This window comes from Macaca nemestrina, chromosome 8 (genome assembly GCF_043159975.1).
Source record: "Macaca nemestrina isolate mMacNem1 chromosome 8, mMacNem.hap1, whole genome shotgun sequence".
Classification (NCBI taxonomy): Eukaryota; Metazoa; Chordata; class Mammalia; order Primates; family Cercopithecidae; genus Macaca; species Macaca nemestrina.
This window is the reverse complement of record NC_092132.1, coordinates 113,011,407-113,030,271: the sequence shown is the minus strand read 5'-3', so window position 1 is coordinate 113,030,271 and position 18,865 is coordinate 113,011,407. Positions and strand designations below refer to the sequence as shown.

Sequence of the window (18,865 nt, the reverse complement as noted above, 5' to 3'; positions counted from 1 at the left end):
AGGCTAGAGTACAGTGCCACAATCTCAGTTCACTGCAACATCTGTCTCCTGGGTTCATGCAATTCTCCTGTCTCAGCCTCCGTAGTAGCCGGGATTACAGGTGCGAGCCACCAGCCCCGGCTAAGTTTTGTATTTTTAGTAGAGACGGGGTTTCACCATGTTGGCCAGGCTGGTCTCAAACTCCTGGCTTCAAGTGATCTGCCCGCCTCTGCCTCTCAAAGTGCTGGGATCACAGGCGTGAGCTACCTGCGCCCCGCTCCCCCCACTTTTTTTTAATTTTAAAAATTTTTGTAGAAGTGGGGGTCTCGTTATGTCGCCCCGGCTAGTCTCAAACTCCTGGCCTCAAGAGATCCTCCTGCCTTGGCCTCCCAAAACGCTGGGATTACCGGCATGAACTACCATACCCTGCCCATTATTTTTACAGAGATTTTGAGGTCTAAGAATGTGGACTTTACCCTAAAGATTTCATTATCAGATTATGCATTTAGCATGGAATGACAATCTGACAGCAGTGTACAGCGTAAACCGACGGAGAGGGCTTGGCACTAAAGGCAAACTGTCTTTTCAGAACAGGAAAGAGAAAGGTAATATATATTTTAAAGAGGTCCAATATTAGGGGAGATAATAAGCTTGGGTTAGGCGTGTGAAGTCAGAAGATATGCTAAGAAACTCCAGCAGGCACCAGCTAGACTTGAGTAGAGACAGCAGGTCCAAGTGGAGGTGGAAGTTGGCAAGTTGCATCTGCGAGGGAGGGCAAAGGTGGCCCACACCCACTCCTGGAGCATCTTGCTTGAGAAGCAAGGCAGACAAGATTAAGGGATGCTGCTGGTGATGACGGTGGTCGTGGTGATGATGGGGGTGATGGTGCTGGCAGCTAACAGATCTTGAGCGTACCAGGCCCTGAGCTCAGTCCTCTACGGGCAGAGTGTCGCTGCACACGGACAGCAGCCCCAAGAAGACAATGTGATTTCGTGACTCTAGCCTCTTCCCGCGGTGCAGGGTTGATTTCACCCTCTCCGGAACGCACGTGCGAACCTCCGGGTAGGGAGCCAGTATCGGGTCCTGACGCAGGGAAGCGCTCCGCTTATCTGACAGGGACGCGCCAGCGGAGGGGCGGCCAGGGCCCGGCCTCTCCCGCTCCCGCCCCGCCCGGGGCAGTGGCCCCTCGTCCGGCAGGGGGCGACTCCTCGCTTCCCGGGCGCGCCCACCCCGCGGGCCCGGCCACGCGGCACCCGCCACTTCCTAGGCCCCCGCCCTGCCGGCCCGCGCGCGCCCGGCGGGAGCGCGCGGGGCGGTGGGCGCAAGGTCACGTTGGGCGGCGTAGACAAAGGCGGGCGCGCGCACGTCCTGACGCAGCTTGGGCCCGCGGCGTTGGCAAGGGCGGGAGGGAGCGGTCGCGGCGGGATTTGGAGCTGCTGAGCTTCGCGGTCGGTAAGTAGGAAAGATCTGGCCCCTTCCTTCAAAGTCCCCGGCCTCCGGGGAGCCGAGAGCGGGACGAGGAGGCCGGGTTCGGGCGGCCGCGCGGGGCCTGCGGTCTGGGACGCTCCGGCGACGCCGCGCCGGCGTCAGGAGGCACCATCGCTGCGCCCCGGGGATCCCCGGCGGGTGGAGCGGGTGCCCCCCGTCCCCGATGGAACGGTCCGCGCCCGCCCCGAGCCCCGGTTGCCCGCCTCTCCGCTCCCCTGCCCTCCGAGCCCGTTTCCTCGGAGCCCCGCGCCTCCCCCGAGTCCCAGGTGTCCGCAGCCCTCCCGCCCCGGGAGTCCGGGGATGTGGGTGGCGAGAGCTGCAGGGCGTTGGAGCGCCAGGAAGCGCCTTCCCCTGTCATTCCCCTTCCTGTGTTCTCTGGTTGCCCTGAGATGCTTGTCTTTCCCCTCTCTTTCACCAAATGCATGCTCCCATTTTTCTTTCTTTAGGATTTCTTAACTCGCGAAATCCCTTGTCTTTCCTTTTTTATTTCAGCGCCCTCCGAGGCATCCTCCTCTCACTGGGGCTTGTTTATTTCCTCGCTTTCCATGTCACAGAAGGCTGAAGTTTAGCTCTTCAGAAGTGCGGAAAATAGCTTATAGGAGACATACGGTGTAGCACAATGGAAATGAGTTCCATCCTCTGCCAAGTATCACCATGAATCTTCTCATTGATAACCTTGAGGTTATTTGAGGAATTTTGGTTCTGGTTCGTTTTCCTTAATTTTGGCTGAGCTTTGAGGAGTTCTGATTAGTTTCATGTCTTGTAGATTCTATTTCAATCCAAGGGAAATGGTGTGAAGAGCAGTTATACCATACCAAAGTCTGCAGACAAAATCCTGTAATAATGCCAATCGAGTATACTTCTTTCTCTTTGAAAGAGGTGCTTTTTTTTTTTTTTTTTTTTTTTTTAACTTTGTATTTTGGAGAATTTCAGACACAGGAAAATAGATGGAATAGGGAACCAGCATGTACTTTGTACTTGGTCTGGCCTCCTCAGCCACTTAACTGTGGCTATTCCTGTTCCATCCACACCCCACACATTTCCCCTCCCGTTGTCTCAGGGAGAACTTGATGCAAGGTGAGTCTGTCAAAAGTAGCTTCAGTTCCATAATGAAAACCACCCTACGAAGTCGTAATGTACTTTTTGTTTTGGAACACAGGCCACTCTTATGAGGTCTTAAGAAACACACAATAGAGTTGAAGAAAGAGCACAGCAAAAGGTATCTTAACATGATCGAACAGGTTAAAAGAAAAAGTATGGCCGGGCGCGATGGCTCACGCCGGTAATTCCAGCACTTTGGGAGGCTGAGGCGGGCGGATCACCCTAAGGTCAGGAGTTCAAGACCAGCCTGGCCAACATGGTGAAACCCCGCCTATACTAAAAATACAAAAGATAGCCGGGCGTGGTGGCGAGTGCCTGTAATCCCAGCTAGTTGGGAGGCTGAGGCAGGAGAATCGCTTGAACTTGGGAGGCAGAGGTTGCAGTGAGCCAAAATTGGGCCGCTGCACTCCAGCCTGGGCGACAGAACGAGACTCGTCTCAAAAAAAGAAAAAAAGTATTTCAGATCTGGATGAGAACATTTGGAATGTCCTGTCCAATGTTTTCATTTTTTCTGAGCCCTTGGAGGTCCAGAGGCTGGAAATCCCGCCTCTGCTTCCAGGCTGCGGTTCCACTGACCCATACTGCTTGCCTTTAGGTTGCCTTCAGGAAAGAGAAATGTGTAGGAGGGCTGTGGATGAAGACGCTTACATTCATGGAGGGTTTGGATAGGCAAACATGAGCTTTTCCACCAAATTCCAGAATTTTAAGAAATGCCTTAAATTATTTTTAAAAATCGACTTGGGACAGATGAGAAGTTCTGATAGTAGTTTTTAGGGAGCATGATAAAATTCTGACCTTAGAACTGGTATACCAGTTTGAGAATAAGAACAAGCTATAAACTATGTAGATAACATTCACAACTATTTAAGAAAGAGTTACTAAGGGAAACCAGAATGACTTGGGACTGTTACTCTTCTTTTTCTGAGAGAACAATAGAATCCTCTCAGAAAGCCTTTCATGCCATTAACAGATAAAAATCTGGGCTTCTTGGACCGTGGGTTAGACTTCCTTACAAAACCATAATATGCATTTCCTAGCAAAGTTTATGCTATTACGTTTCCTTATCTCAGCGAAGACTTGTGAATTCAGTACTTGTTCCTCAATTTTCCTACCCTTAAAATGGGGATATTCTACCTCTACAAGGAATGCTGGAAACAAGCAATTCCTCATGTTAGGGATCTTTGAGTTTTCATGGAAGTTTAGGTTAATTATATGATGATATAGTTGTCAACTTACTTTCAGAATGGATTTTTCTTTTGTGAGTTTGTGACCTAAATACAATAGTTGTCATGTTTGTCCAGTTTATGGAAGTACCACTGCAATAACAGCATTTGAGTGTCATGGTATATCATTACCCCTAAAGATAGAGGAGGGACGAGGAGGAGGAGACTGTTGTGTCTATTTTGTGTTTGGTGTGAGGAGTGCTGTGGCTAGTCTCTTCGGAGGCTAGCCTAACTTGCTGAGTGTTTTCTGCTAAAGAAAAATCCACTTTTCTTGTGTGTGCTTGTCACCAAAAGTTAGCTTGTATTCAAAACAAAACAAAACTCTGAGCCATCTGGAGGTTATTTTGCCCTGGTTAAACTTGAACTGTACTGCAGAATTTTTTGTTCGAGTAAAGTAGAACCTCATTACGGCATGTCATTTACTTCCTAATGTGTCATTGTGTTTACCGGGAAAACTTGACGGAATATCATCTGTTTCGTGTATCACTAAACCATGTAGTAGCGTACAGTATGATTAAGGCTTTTTAAGAGAATAGAATTTTAGAGTTAGAAGGAGCCTTCTAAGTGCTTAGAGTTTGCCCTGAGTCCTTCAGTGTACTCTTTCACCTTTAAAACACATGCGGACACGTGCTCATGCCACACAAACACAGAGGCTCATCTAGGGCTCTCTTCATTTTGCCTTGTATAATCTTAGTATGTTTGGATCCCACCTCCAGTTAATTTGTAAGCTGAAGATCTGCCGTAATGGAAAAATACTTTGTAAAACAGGAGTGTAATACGTTTGCGCTTGACTTTTACCTATTTATTTTACGGAGATGGTCTTGATCTGTGGCCCAGGCTGGAGTGTAGTGGCATGATCAAGGATCACTGCACCCTCAACCTCCCTGGCTCAAACAGTCCTCCCGCCTCAGCTGCCCAAACGATTGGGATTACAGACATGAGCCACCACACCTGGCCTTTGTTGACTTTTCTGAATTAAAAAAAAAAAAAAAGTCAGGAAACTTAAGGGAAGTTCAGTGATTTTTTTTTTTTTTAATTTTTTTTGAGGCTGAATCTCCCTCTGTCGCCCAGCCTGAAGTGCGGTGGTGAGATCTCGGCTCTGTGCAACCCTCCACCTCCTGAGCTCAGATGATTTTCCTACCTCAGCCTCCCGAGTAGCTGGGATTACAGGCGTGTGCCACCACACCCAGTTAATTTTTGTATTTTTAGTAGAGACGGGGTTTCACCATGTTGGCCAGTCTGGTCTCAAACTCCTGACCTCAGGTGACTCACCTGCCTCAGCCTCCCAAAGTGTTGGGATTACAGGCGTGAGACACTGCATGCGGCTGAATCTGAATGATTTATTCAAGGACACATAGACCAGACAGTAAGAATTGTGCCTGGAACCTAAGAGTAGTCCTGGTTCCAGATCTAAGCCCTCTCTGCTGTACCATTTTCTTCTCGGAGAAATAGGGTGGGAAATTATATATATATGTGTGTATATATATATATACACACACACACGCACACATGTCTTTCTTTCTTTGCCAGTTGAAGATATGTTGTTATTATTATTATTATTATTATTATTTGAGATGGCAGTCTTGGTCTGTCACCCAGGCTGGAGTGCTGTGGTGGGATCTCAGCTCACAGCAGGCTCCGCCTCCTGGGTTCACACCATTCTCCTGCCTCAACCTAACAAGTAGCTGGGACTACAGGCGCCCGCCATGACACCCAGCTAATTTTTTTGTGTATTTTTAGTAGAGACGGGGTTTCACCATGTTAGCCAGGATGGTCTTGATCTCCTGACCTCGCGATCTGCCTGCCTCAGCCTCCCAAAGTGCTGGGATTACAGGCGTGAGCCACTGCGCCTGGCTGAAGGTATATTATTTTCAGAGTCTCCTTTAAAAATTTTTGATCAGTGCTGTCCCATAGAAATATTATATATGCTATATATACAATTTAAAATTTTATAGTGATGCTTTTTTAAAAAGCACAAGGAAATAGATTAGGTTGATTTAATCGTTCCACAAGGAGAGAGAGAGAGAGAGAGAGTGTGTGTGTGTGTGTGTGTGTGTGTGTGTGTGTGTATCTCAAAACATCACATTGTGCCCTATAAATATGTAAATGTATGTATCAATTTTGAAAAAATTGAGGAACAGTAATTTTACATATTTATAGTGTACAGTAGTATTTGCCCACGTGGATAGAACGTGTAATGATAAAATCAGAGGATTTAGGATATCCAGCACCTGAAACATACATCATCTCTTTGTGTTGGGAACATTTCAAATCTTCTACTTAACATTTGAAATTAAAATACACAAGAAACTGGCCCAACGTGGTGGCTCATACCTGTAACCCCAGCACTTTGGGAAGCCGAAGTGGATGGATCACTTGCGGTCAGGAGTTTGAAATCATCCTGGCCAACATGATGAAACCCCTTCTCTACTAAAAACACAAAACTAGCTGGGTGTGGTGGCCTGTGCCTGTAATCCCAGATACGAGGGAGGCTGAGGCATGAGAATTGCTTGAACCCAGGAGGCAGAGGATGCAGTGAGCAGAGATCGTGCCACTGCACTCCAGCACGGGCTACAGAATGAGACTATCTCAAAAATAAAAAATAAAAATAAAAAAAAATATATATATATATATGTACAAGAAATTGTTAACTATAGTCATCCTACTTTGCTCTTGAATACTGGAACTCATTTGTTCCATCTAAGTTTTTTTTTTTCTATCCATTAACCAAGCTCTCAACATCCACCCTTCCCAGTCTCTGGTATCTATTATATTCTACTGTCTACCTCCATGACCTCATTTTTAGCTCCTACAAATGAAAGTCAATTTAAATTTAAAAAAAAAATTATAAAGTAAAAAGAAACAGGTGAAAATAATTTTAACAATATATTTTATTTAACTTAGTTTATCCAAAATATTACTTTAATCCATAATCAATATAAAAACTATTAATGGGATATTTTACATGCGTTTTTTCATACGAAGTCATAGAACTCCAGTGTGTATTTTACATTCACAGCACATTTCAAGTACTCCAAGGTCATACGTGGTTAGTGGCTGCTCTGTTGGACTGCAGAGAATCACTGTCAGTGGAACATGAAGGAACATTTTATTTTGCTTAATAATGTTCAGGTCTGAGGTTAGAGTTTGTGGTTGTCATTGTTTTTTTCTTTCCTGTTTTAGTGATTTTTTTCTTTGCACAATTAGAAGTATTTTGAATTTGCAGAGAGATGAACAAAAAAGTCTGATGTCACAAATTTGTGCATTTGTGATGAAAAGCTTTCATTTTTTAAGACAAGAGTGTTGCTCTGTTGCTCAGGCTGGAGTGCAGTGGCACTATCAGGGCTCACTGCGGCCTCAGCCTCCTGGGCTCAGGTGATCCTCCCACGTAAGCCTCCCAAATAGCTGGGATTATAGGAATAAGCCACCATGCCTGCCTAATTTTTGGTTTTTTAGTAGAAATGGGGTCTCTCCTTGTTGGCCAGGCTGGTGTTGAACTGGCCTCAAGTGATCTGCCCGCCTCGGCCTCCCAGAGTGCTGGGATTACAGGTGCGAGCCACTGCGCCTGGCCAGTGATATGTCTAAATTTAAAAGACTGACCATATCAAGTATTGGTGAAGATGTGGAACAAGTGGGACTTCCTATGCTGCTAGTGGGAATACAAAATGGTACAACTCATTTTGGAATTTGTCATTCCACTCCTAGGTATTTACCCAAGAGAAATGAAGTATATGTCCATACAAAGACTTGTAGATAGCACCTTTATTTGTAATAGCCCCAAACTGGAACAATCTTAATGTCCATCAGTAGGGGAATGGATGAAGAAACTGTGATATATCCATATACTGCAATACAGCTCAGCAATCAAGAGAAAGAAACTGTTGACACATGCAGCAACGTGGATGGTTCTCAATATAATTATGCTGAGTGAAATAAACTGGATAAAAAGATTTTTTAAACAAGAAAAAGGCCAGGAAGTTGCTTCTAATTACATATACAGTACTCAGATGTCAAGAACTGGTATTGAAATGGAGCCATCAGAGCAGTGTTCAGGTCGAATAATGAATTGTCTTGGGTCTTAAAGCTCCAGCAAATCAAATTGTCCTCCTTAAAATATACTGTCTTTTTTGTTTTGTTTTCTATTTTTTGTTTTGCCAGCTTCAATAGATGGTTCCGTTACATTGGGGTGAACTTGGTACCAGTGCCAGTTCTAACTCAAGAAAGTTCTGGAGGGCATAATGACCTTAGATAAGACCAAGGCCCTGAACCTGACCATGTTCTATCTTCCCTGTGAGTTGAATCATCCTTTGGCTGGTTGGATCCTGGCTTTGTCTTGAGTGATTTATTTTATCCAGGATTGATGCCAACTGTGTGTGTTCTGGGTTTTCAGCACTTCAGGTTCATGTCAACCGAGTCGCTCTGAGAGCTACCCTCTTTGGAAACATTATGCACTTTCCCCACTAAGCAGCAGAATCCTAGTCAAGCAAATTTCTTAACACTCTACTAGTCCTGATACACTCGACATTAAATTCAGCCTAGCATACATTTCCTCGTGCCTGTGTGTGCATGTTTGTTTACATCACAGATGGGGCATTTGATGGGCCTATGTTCTGACAGTAAGTAAACTAGCAGAAATGGATGCTTTTCTCTGAATTGTAACCCACCCCAAAGCAAGTGAGGAGTCGGCCTGGGGAGTAGGAAGCGCACCCGACTGGGTATCAGATGGGCATTAGTCCTGCCTCTGTTACCAGCCAGTTTTGTAACTTGTCCCTGTCATCGAACCCTTCCAAGGCTCAGTTATTTGAGCCATAAAATGAAGAGGTTGGACTAGAAATCTGAAAGATTAACTAATAAAGTTGTGGTTTTGTCATCATTTTTTTATTATTGCCTCCAGCTTTATAGTGATGATTAGTAGTAGAAGCTTCTATTTATAGATGATTTTGTGCCAAGCACTACACTGATAGCTTGATAGGCATCACGTTCAATCTTCACAACAATACCACAGGATATGTATTATTCCCATTTTACAGATGAGAAATCTGAAGCATGGAATGTGACTTTTTTGAGGTCAGACAGTCAGAAGGTAGGGGAAGCTGGGGTTTTTTTTTTTTTTTTTTTGAGACGGAGTCTCGCTCTGTTGCCCAGGCTGGAGTGCAGTGGCCGCATCTCAGCTCACTGCAAGCTCCACCTCCCGGGTTTGTGCCATTCTCCTGCCTCAGCCTCCCGAGTAGCTGGGACTACAGGCGCCCGCCACCTCACCCGGCTAGTTTTTTTTTGTATTTTTTAGTAGAGACGGGGTTTCACCATGTTAGCCAGGATGGTCTCGATCTCCTGACCTCGTGATCCGCCCGTCTCAGCCTCCCAAAGTGCCGGGATTACAGGCTTGAGCTACCTCGCCCGGCCTGGGAGCCTGGTTTTGAATGTAGCTTGTCTGATTCCCTGTATGTTTGGCCATCATGCTTTACTGCTTCCCTCACATTCTGCAATTTTAAATAAAGACGTAAGGACAAAAAACTTGTTTCAGGAAGGAATTTTAAAAGACATCTAGTGTAACCACCATAACTTATCTGCCACTCGGCAGAATGCGGATGTAGGTGAAGGTCTCCCTATACAGCCTATTCTTTTTGAACAACTCAATCTTAGATTCTTTTAAAAATAGCTTTATTGACTTACAGTTCACCCAATGAAAGTATCCAGTTCATTGGGGTTTATAATGTTCACAGGTGTGTACAGTCATCAACATAGTTTTAGAACGTTTTCATCACCTCAGAGACCTTTTAGCTGTCACTCTCGTATCTCCCCACTCTCGCCAGCTCTGAGGTAACCAATAATCTCTTTCTGTGTAGATTTGGCTGTTTGTATAAGTGGAATCAATATGTGATATTTTTGATGAGTTTTATTCACTTAATATGATGTTTTGAAGATTCATCCATGTTATAGCATGTATCATTTCTTCATTTTTATGGCCAAAGATTCCACTGTATGGATGCACCACATTTTGTTTATCCAGTCATCAGCTGATGGACATTTTGGTTGTTTCTGTCTTTTGGCTGTTCTGATTAATGCCATTGTAAGCATTCATGTGCAATTTTTTTGGTGTAGACAGTTTGTCTTTCTCTTGGGTATATACCTAGGAGTGGAATTGTGAGGTACATGGTAACTTTGTTTAACCATTCTCCGAGCTGCACTAGCTTACATTCCAACCATAAAAGCATGAGGGTTGGATTCTTAGTATTGAGCTAGAATTTGCATCCCATACCTGCCAACCATAAAACCAATTCCCTTGCATCAGGTGTCCCAAGCAAATCCACTTTTTCTAGGTGACAGCCAGTCCGATCTGACCTTCTGAGTGCTCTCCAGTACTGAAGGGCTTCCACTGGGTTTCATGTCCTGGGTTGTCATTCTAGATCCTCACCACCTCTCTTATGAATGTGATCCCCCTCCTTTTTTTAGAGAACTAGATGCCTTTTACTTGTGGGTAATTTGTGCTCGGAGATGGTTGTCTTCTCAGTTTCAGTTGTCCTTTCTCAGTTAACTGGTAAGAACCCTTAACCCGGTAGTCTCAACTGACTACACATTAGAATCGCTCAAGTGTCTTAAGAACAAATCCAGATTGTACCTGCAGATATTCTAATATATTTCATCTGGGCTGAGGCCCAGTGATGCAAATGAGCATCCTGGGTAGAGAACCAGTACAGCCTTTAGTGGCCAGGGGATGGCTCTGTCTGGGTCTCTGAGGGCCCACGTGGCTCATGCCCCTGCCATCTGTGCATGGATACCAGCTGTCCTGATTCAGAATTACTGTGAGAGTCTCATTTTTTACTAATGCGTTTACACAGAGTGCCATCTTGAAGCCTCAAGCATTTGTGTTCCTGTTTTCTGAAGAGTCTCGTTTGCCCCCAGTATGCTCTGCAGACACTGACTGTGGCAGTGTTTGCCTCCCTGTCAGGCCGTGTGCACTTTCTGAATGAGAAAGCATGCTCCAGCCATTTTAGAGGCATATAAACACCTTTAGGCAAAAGTGGTAGTTGAAAACCCCATTAGTGTAATGTCATTACTTCTTGGGAAATACCTTCAAATTCCCCTTCTCCTTCCTAGTGACAGGGGCTCAGATGAATAGTATTCCATTATATCCTCTAGTGGGAGACACTGATGTTTGTTTTGATATTACAGACTGTGCTGCAGTCAGTAACCCAGCACATATTATCACTTTGCTCATGCTTTAAAATACAGGATTTATACACTTCTGCACTACTGACGTTTGGGGCTGAACAGTTCCTCATTGTGTGGGAGCTGTCCTGTGCTTTGTAAGATGTGCAGCATCATCTCTGCCCTGTGCACTGCACTAGATGCCAGTAGTAGCACTCCCATCCCAAGTCATGGCAGCCAGAAATCCCTGCACATGTTGCCAGATGCTCCCCAAGGGGGTAAAAAGAAGTCATCCTTGGTTGGGAACCACTGGTCTGATTTATCCTTAGGATAAATTTCTAGAAGTGGAATTGCTGGATCTAAGGTTATGTACACTTAAAATTTTGATGGCAGTCGCTAAATTGTTCTTTGTAGAGGTTAAACCCATTTTACACTCCAACCAGCAGTATTTGAGGATATTTTTTCATTCTCACCAGTACAGTGGTTTATCAGAATTTCTTTACCATCTCACTGTACTTTCAGTTTGAATTTCTCTGTTTTATGGCTAACCTTTTTATTGAACACTTACTGCTTGCTAGGCAAGTTGTGTTGTTTGGCCTGTGTATTTTGTGTCATACATTATAATGCCTTCCTCTCTAAGCCTTCTTGAAGTTTGGTACCTAGCACTGACGACTAAGTTTCTTCTGATTCTAATGAAATGATAATATGTACCATTCATTGAGATCTAACATATGACTGGCATTGTGCTTGGTGTGCTCTAAAAATATGTGCATTCTTGTGTGATCTAAGCATGTATTAATAAAGTGGCCTTTCTTTTACCTTTTGGGTTGGCACAGGGCCTCTGTCTGCACATATTCTAGCAGTTATAGTCCCTGAGTTGGGATATGTCACAGAGAGCCGACTGAAAAGTATTTGATTCTGCAGTTAGGAGTGATAATAGTCCCAGTCCAATGATTGGGACGGAATTGGTGTAGATGCCTTGATTTAAATTAAGTTCTGTTCTGTTTTGTTCTCTTTTTTTTTCTTTTCTTTTCTTTTCTTTTCCTTTTCCTTTTCCCTTTCCTTTTCTTTCTTCTCTCTTTTCTCTTCTTTTCCTTTGTTTTCTTTTCTTTTCCAGGAGTCTATTTTCCTTGTCTACAGTCATCATAGTTTGAAATTACGACTTTTTGTGTGCTTGTTTCCGGATGGGCATATCTTTTCACCGCTGAACAACCGCTAACACATGGTGTACTGTCTGGCACACACTGTGTGCCCAGTGAGTATTTGTTGAATGAATGAACTAGTCACTCCAAGAACTGAGGCCGTTAGGGGGCCTAAAGGCCCGGATTTGCCATTCCATGGGTTGAAGAGTTAGGTTAGCTTAGTGATGGGCTCTGTTGCCTTCCTGGAATGGAGGCAGCTTCCTTCCTAAAAGGCTCAGAACTAGCTGATTCTCTAGAATGTTTGGCCTGTTGGGGAACGTTGGCCCTGATGATTCTGGGTGAGTTTGGTTGGAACCCAGCTGTGGATGTTGAGAGAATAAGTGAATATTCCTGTGAATGAATGGCTTCCCCAGCTCACATTCTTAAGAGGTCATGCTTATATTTACTTGAGGCAAAGTCATAGCCTCTCGTAAATGAACGGTTATCTAGAAATTGTGGTTGGATTTAGTTCTGATGTGAACAGTTTTGATATTTCCACACATCAAAGTCTGTTTTAAGGGGACCTTCAGCCACTAGTTCCCTCTGGCTTTAATGAGTTTTCAGTTTCCAAACACTACTGATTCGATAAACTCAGTTGGCTTGCTCTTTCCTCTACTTCTAAGAATTTGTGTGAGTATTGTTTAGTGTTGGCCTAATAACTTGTTCGGCCAGTTTGGTGTTCTCTGTCCTGGAGGCTGGCATTCAGCAAAAGGAACTCGGGGTAGGGTGTGGCGGGGTGGGATGGGGTGGGATGGGATGGGACTGGGAGAGCCAGCAGGGGGCCTCTGAGCGGAGGAAAGACCAGCAAGGTCATGAGTGCAAACTCTTCCTATAAGGGGCAGATAGTGAGTATTTTAGGGTCTGTAGGCCATGGTCTTTGTCAAATCTTCTTTGTTTTTTGCATCTGTTTAAAAGAGTCTAAGAATGTAAAAACTCATGAGCCTTTGTGAAAAAGACTGTAGCCAGATGTGGGCTATAATTGGCCAACCCCTGAACTAGGTGAAGAAATTGGTTTATTGCTACACGTGTTTACTGGTTTGGGGACATGAACCCAGAATAACCTTGGGAATTTTCAGTTGTGATCCTTAGAGGAGTGATCTACACTCTGGCATGGGGGTCAAAGTGACCCTGGTGTCAGTCACCTTGGGTCTGTGGAACTCAGGGTAACCCTGACCAGTAGGACAGAGGCCCTTGCTGCCTCTTTCCCACGGCAGTCCTGTCCACGGGGAGTGGGGAGACAGCAATGAAGGAGGAAAGGAGATGTTGTCCTGGATAGGCCTGAGGACTTTGGTAGCTCAGGTGCCTGAACTGCCTCTAGAACACGGTTAGAAAACTGGCGTGTATGAGTGTTTATGAAAATACAAGAGCATGTCTGTATCTTGGATTTTGAGAACACGACCAAATTATAATACTGGAGTCCAGATCCTGATGGTTTTGTCTAATCACAAGAAGTTCTGTAGAGCAGTCTGGCTTGAAGGAAGTACTACTTCTTTTTTTCTTTTTTTTTTTTTTTTTTTTTTTTTTTGAGACAGAGTCCTGTTCTGTCTCCCAGGCTGGAGTGCAGTGGCGGCGATTTCGCCTCACTGCAACCTCTGCCTCCCTGGTCCAAGCAATTCTCCTGCCTCCTGAGTAGTTGAGATTACAGGCATGCTCCATGATGCTCAGCTCATTTTTGTATTTTTAGTCGCGATGGGGTTTCGCCATGTTGGCCAGGCAGGTCTCGAACTCCCAACCTCAGGTGATCCGCCTGCCTCAGCCTCCCAAAGTGGGCTTACAGGCGTGAGCCACCGCACCTGGCCAGTGCTACTTCATTTTAAAGCACGTAGTTTGGGAGATAGGAAGGAGTAGGGTTTACAGAGCAGGGTCCTGGAGACGGATGCTCTTGTCCTGCTTCCAACTCTCTGCAACCCTGGGTGACTTGACTCCCTTAATCTTCCCAGCCTCAGCGTCCTCACCTGTAGATCAGGATGACAATGACTCCACCGTACAGCCATCGTGAGGATTACGTGAGGGTGGTGTATGTGAAATGCTCCTTAGCGCAGTGCTTGGCATGTTGTAAGCACTCAGTCAATGTTGGCAATAGCAGTGACAATGTGAAAGTGGAAGGAAACGTAAGAAGTGGCCATCAGAACTAGGAACTAGGGTTCATGACTCAGCGCCACTGATTAGCATGTCCTTGTAGACTGGAGCATTTCGTCCTCAGACGTGTGAATGTCATGGAGTCGTACAGAGGAACTGGGTCTGCAACTACCTCTTTCAGCTTCCTGATGTGGAAAATGGAAATCATACAGATTGATGGGCTGGGGATAAACAAACGAGGTAACAAGGGAACGGCCTTGAGTTCTCTAGAACTGTAACAGGATGAGCCGCAGATAAGAACCTCTCAGACACCGAGTTGTAGAAGGAAAGGGCTTTATTCAGCTGGTAGCATCAGAGGACTCACGTCTCCAAAAACCGAGCTCCCCGAGTGAGCAATTCCTGTCCCTTTTGAGGGCTTACAACTCAAAGGGGGTCCACGTGAGAGCGTCTGATTGATTGAGCAAGCAGGGGGTACGTGACTGGGGGCTGCATGCACCGGTAATCAGAAGGGAACAGAACAGGACAGGGATTTTCACGATGCTTTTCCATACAATGTCTGGAATCTATAGATAACATAAGCAGTTAGGTCAGGGGCTGATGTTTAACTACCAGGCCCAGGGCATGGTGCTGGGCTGTCTGTCTGTGGATTCCATTTCTGCCTTTTAGATTTTATGCTGCTTCTTTCTTTGGAGGCAGAAATTGGGCATAAAGACAAGATGAGGGGTGGTCTCCTCCCTTAAAACATTGAGCAGATTTTAAGGCGAAGTCAGTACTTGTTAATTTGTTCAGTTTCTTGAACTTCTAAGTGTTGGGAACAGCCTGAGGGTGATTGGTGTGAAGCCAAAATGTTTGCCAGAGAGAGTTTATAGGATACTCCCAAGTTCAGGGATTTGGAATGTGTGATATAAAATTGGAATACTTTTGTGAGATATTTGAAATAGTGGAATTTCACAATGGGTGACCCGTGTGGGGAGAGGCTGGAGGAGGTTCATCTCTATATGGAAAATACGACAAGATCTTGCAAATTTAAAAATGTGTATTTTCTTTTCCTCTGCAATTCCATTTCTAGGAATTTACCCCGAAAATATATTTTCTAAGCACATTTTGTGTACTAAGTCACGCATGTACCTGGTTATTCCTTACAACATTATTTATACAAAAAAAAAAAAAAGTAGAAATATCAGTGTTTAACCTTAAGAGACTGGTGAACTAAGTTGTGGCACATTCTTAAGTTGAAAACTGTGCACCTGCAGAGTGAGGGAACTCTATGTGTATTGATGGGACATTCTTCTGAGATGTGTTAAGCTAAAAACAAAAACAAAAAGCAAGGTGAAGAATAATATGTGGTTGTTGCCCAGCCTGGGGGCCAGTGGTGATGGAGAACCATTGTGATTTCCTTGTTTAAGCACAGAATGTCTTGGGAAGAACACAGAGGTGGTTACAACCTTTGGCGGCACCTGTGCAGAACCACTCTGAATACCTGGGGGACAGGTAGTAAGGAGATGTACTTTCCATAGCACATGCTTTTTATCTTTCAAATGTGTCTCGTATACACGTATTTTCTATTCAGAAAGTTTGACCACAGGTCGTATCATTTGGGTTGAAAACTGAAACCTCTATGTTTCCCTCCCACATTCATGTCTGCCACCTGTTGGCTCTGCCTGGTCTCTTTGACCTTGATGACTTGAAAAGTGGGCATTGACCACACTGACAGTTTTAGGCTTACCCTGAAACAGTCCCCCTGGTCCCCAGCATATTGACATTTCTCCTCTTGATTTGTGTGACTGACAGTGTTTCTGTTTCCCTCCCCCAGCTTTGGCAGCATGTAAGCAGCTATTTGCCAAGAACCCAGGTCACCGCTAAGAAAGGGAGCCTCAGGGAGAAGAGTGTCCAGAGGAAACCAATGCCAGATGCGTCTGGAGTTACACTCAGCACTTGCATTATGAGACATTGTGTGCCAGCATCTCTTTCCTGCTGGCAAAGACTGTAGCTCTCCAGGTAGGAGGGTCCTGGAAGCTGTGAGCGCCAGGAGCCTCACCAGAGGAGGATGGGGCCAGATAATGAACTCTCTACAGTGAACATGGTTTTCAGCTTATGAAGGAATTTTAAGTAAAACAATTATTTAATTTCCACATATTCAAGTTCAAAAGCCTTCTGTGTAAAGTGCCAGTGATTACCCCTCCACAGAAGTTATCAGGATTTTTCTGGCACCAAGTTGAACTCTTCTTGGTACTTCTGGCAGCGACAGGGACAGATTTATCTGTTGAATGCTCTTGGGCAGGAAAACCATGTAAAACCTCTGGAAGCAGCATCAGGACAGCAGAGCAGAGCCCCTGCCCTCACTGCTCACTTGCACAGAAATTCCATCTGGACTCGGATGCTTTTACTGAAGACCCATCGAGCTTCATTCATCTTTAGAGTCCATCCGTTCTGGGGAGACCTGGCGTTTGCAGCTGCCTCCTGTGGCCGTGTTTTCCTGTCCTTCTCTTCCCAGGCCTTCTATTCAGGCGGTTGAGGGGTGTGGACTTTGGAATGGGGTTTGCTGTTCTTCGGGAACTTGCTTCCTTTCCCTGGCTGGTGCTGTCGGGAAGGACCATCTGAAGGCTACAGTTTGTTCTTGGGGAGGCAGGTGCTGGCCTGGCCTGGATCTTCCACCATGTTCCTGTTGCTGCCTTTTGATAGCCTGATTGTCAACCTTCTGGGCATCTCCCTGACTGTCCTCTTCACCCTCCTCCTCGTTTTCATCATAGTGCCAGCCATTTTTGGAGTCTCCTTTGGTATCCGCAAACTCTACATGAAAACTTTGTTAAAAATCTTTGCGGTAAGTTGTGCTGTTACAAAAGGTTGCTTCACAGAGGAGGGTAGAAGTGCATTTAGCAAAAAGTTATTCTTACAGGCCTATTGTTATCTCTTTATTAGACAGGGAGAAAGTTGGGAGAATGGGAAGTGGCTTTTTGAGTAAGAAGAATAACTAAACGTGTACTTTTGAAAGGTACTTGTATGTTTGATTTACGCTGAGCTGAGGGACCTATGCCATGACTGCACATGTCGCCTGTTTATTTCAAAGAGAATGGGGCTTAGAATTAAAGAAAAGCACTGCCAGTCTCTGTCTCTTCTTACATAACTGATGCCATAGCTCAAAGCTGCGGCAGGCATATTCCCTCACTTGAGAAGCATGGGAAAGCCTCTTCTCTTCCAGTCATTTATTCTAAGTAGGTCCTTGCATTTCAGACTAAAAGAATGGACAGAAAAGGGCATTGGAATTGTTTTATTTTCTTTAAAGGCGAAGGATACATTTCTAAACATATATCAGAACTTACCTGACCGTTGAATTATACCAAACTGGTCACATTGTAAGGAAACGAGTGAGAAGTGATGTTTTTTGGAAGTTGCTCTCTCCCATAAGACTTAAATACCTCTGCACAGATTTGGTGATTTAATTGTAATGTCTGTTTTTAGTAGTCACCAAATCTTTAGGGATTCATGTATAATTTGAGAAGTGCACTTACAGTAGTAAAAATAATACAACATTGTTTGTTCATATTGTATCTTTTTTTTTTTTTCTTTTTTTTTGAGACAGAGTCTCACTCTGTCACCCAGGCCAGAATGCAGTGGCGCAATCACGGCTCACTGCAACTTCTGCCTCCCAGGTTCAAACAATTCACCTGCCTCAGCCTCCTGAGTAGCTGGGACTACAGGCACATGCCACCACACCTGGCTAATTTTGTTGTGTTTTTAGTGGAGACAGGGTTTCACCACGTTGCCCATGCTGGTCTCGAACTCCTGACCCCTCAAGTGATCTGCCCATCTCAGCCTCCCAAAGTGCTGGGATTACAGGCCTGCACCACCGTTCCTGGCCCATATTGTATCTTCTGGTTTTGAGAGTAACTTTTATCATTTTTCTTTGATTCCTTATAATTCTGTGGTAGACGGGGCATTTTATTAACCTGCATTTTATTTATCTGCATTTTTATCAATGAAGAAAACGACTCAGATTAAGTGAGCGATATGAAATGTTACATTATATTGGGAAATATTTTTATGTTTATCATTGAATCTTGGGTTTTATCTTTTTTGGTACTTAGTATGTCTATAAGCATATGGTTTTTTTTTTCACATTTAAGAAAACCAAGGGGAAATTGACAACATAAAGTTAATAATTTTAGAGTGAACAGTTCAGTAGCGTTTACTATATTCACATTGTTTTCTGTCCAGTTCACATTTTCATCAGTCCAAAGGAAACCCCACACTCGTTAAGCATTCACTCCCCATTCCTCCCTCCACCAGCCCCTGGCAACCACAGTCTGCATTCTTCATAAAGATCACTAAAACTGGATACCTAATAGTTCATGCGGTACATATACCTGTGCTTTTGGCAGACCTAAGCAAGCCCTGGCCTACAGCTCCTTTCCCATGACTAGTTCTCCCAATATAAAGGAACTAGGAGAAAATATCTGTGTACCTGCCAAGTGATGAGGAATATGGAGAGGATATGGGTGGATCAATGTCGTTTCTATTCCCTTTCCTGGAAGCCCTAACTCAGTGTAGGTCCTGTTCATGCTGAGTCACAGAAGATCTTTGTGTGCAGAGAGCAGCATGTGACTGGAAGGGTTTTAGTCTTGTTTGCTTAATGTTTGTGCTTCACATGAACCCTCTCCACAGTGG

General features: G+C 44.6%; 1 protein-coding gene across 2 annotated transcripts in view; it reads left to right on the top strand.

The window, feature by feature from the left end:
- The first annotated feature begins 1,294 nt into the window (after positions 1-1,294).
- The window catches only part of LOC105476537 (glycerol-3-phosphate acyltransferase 4), a 35,080-nt gene continuing 17,509 nt past the window's right edge, over positions 1,295-18,865 (top strand). Inside the window, exons 1-2 of one of the 2 annotated variants that reach the window (XM_011732547.2) lie at positions 1,295-1,431; positions 16,014-17,021. In XM_011732547.2, coding sequence (XP_011730849.1) covers positions 16,857-17,021 — 165 coding nt within the window. In that variant the 5' untranslated portion in view covers positions 1,295-1,431; positions 16,014-16,856. Of the gene's footprint in view, positions 1,432-12,174; positions 12,196-16,013; positions 17,022-18,865 lie in introns of those variants that run through there. The other variant, XM_011732548.3, reaches the window with a different exon arrangement.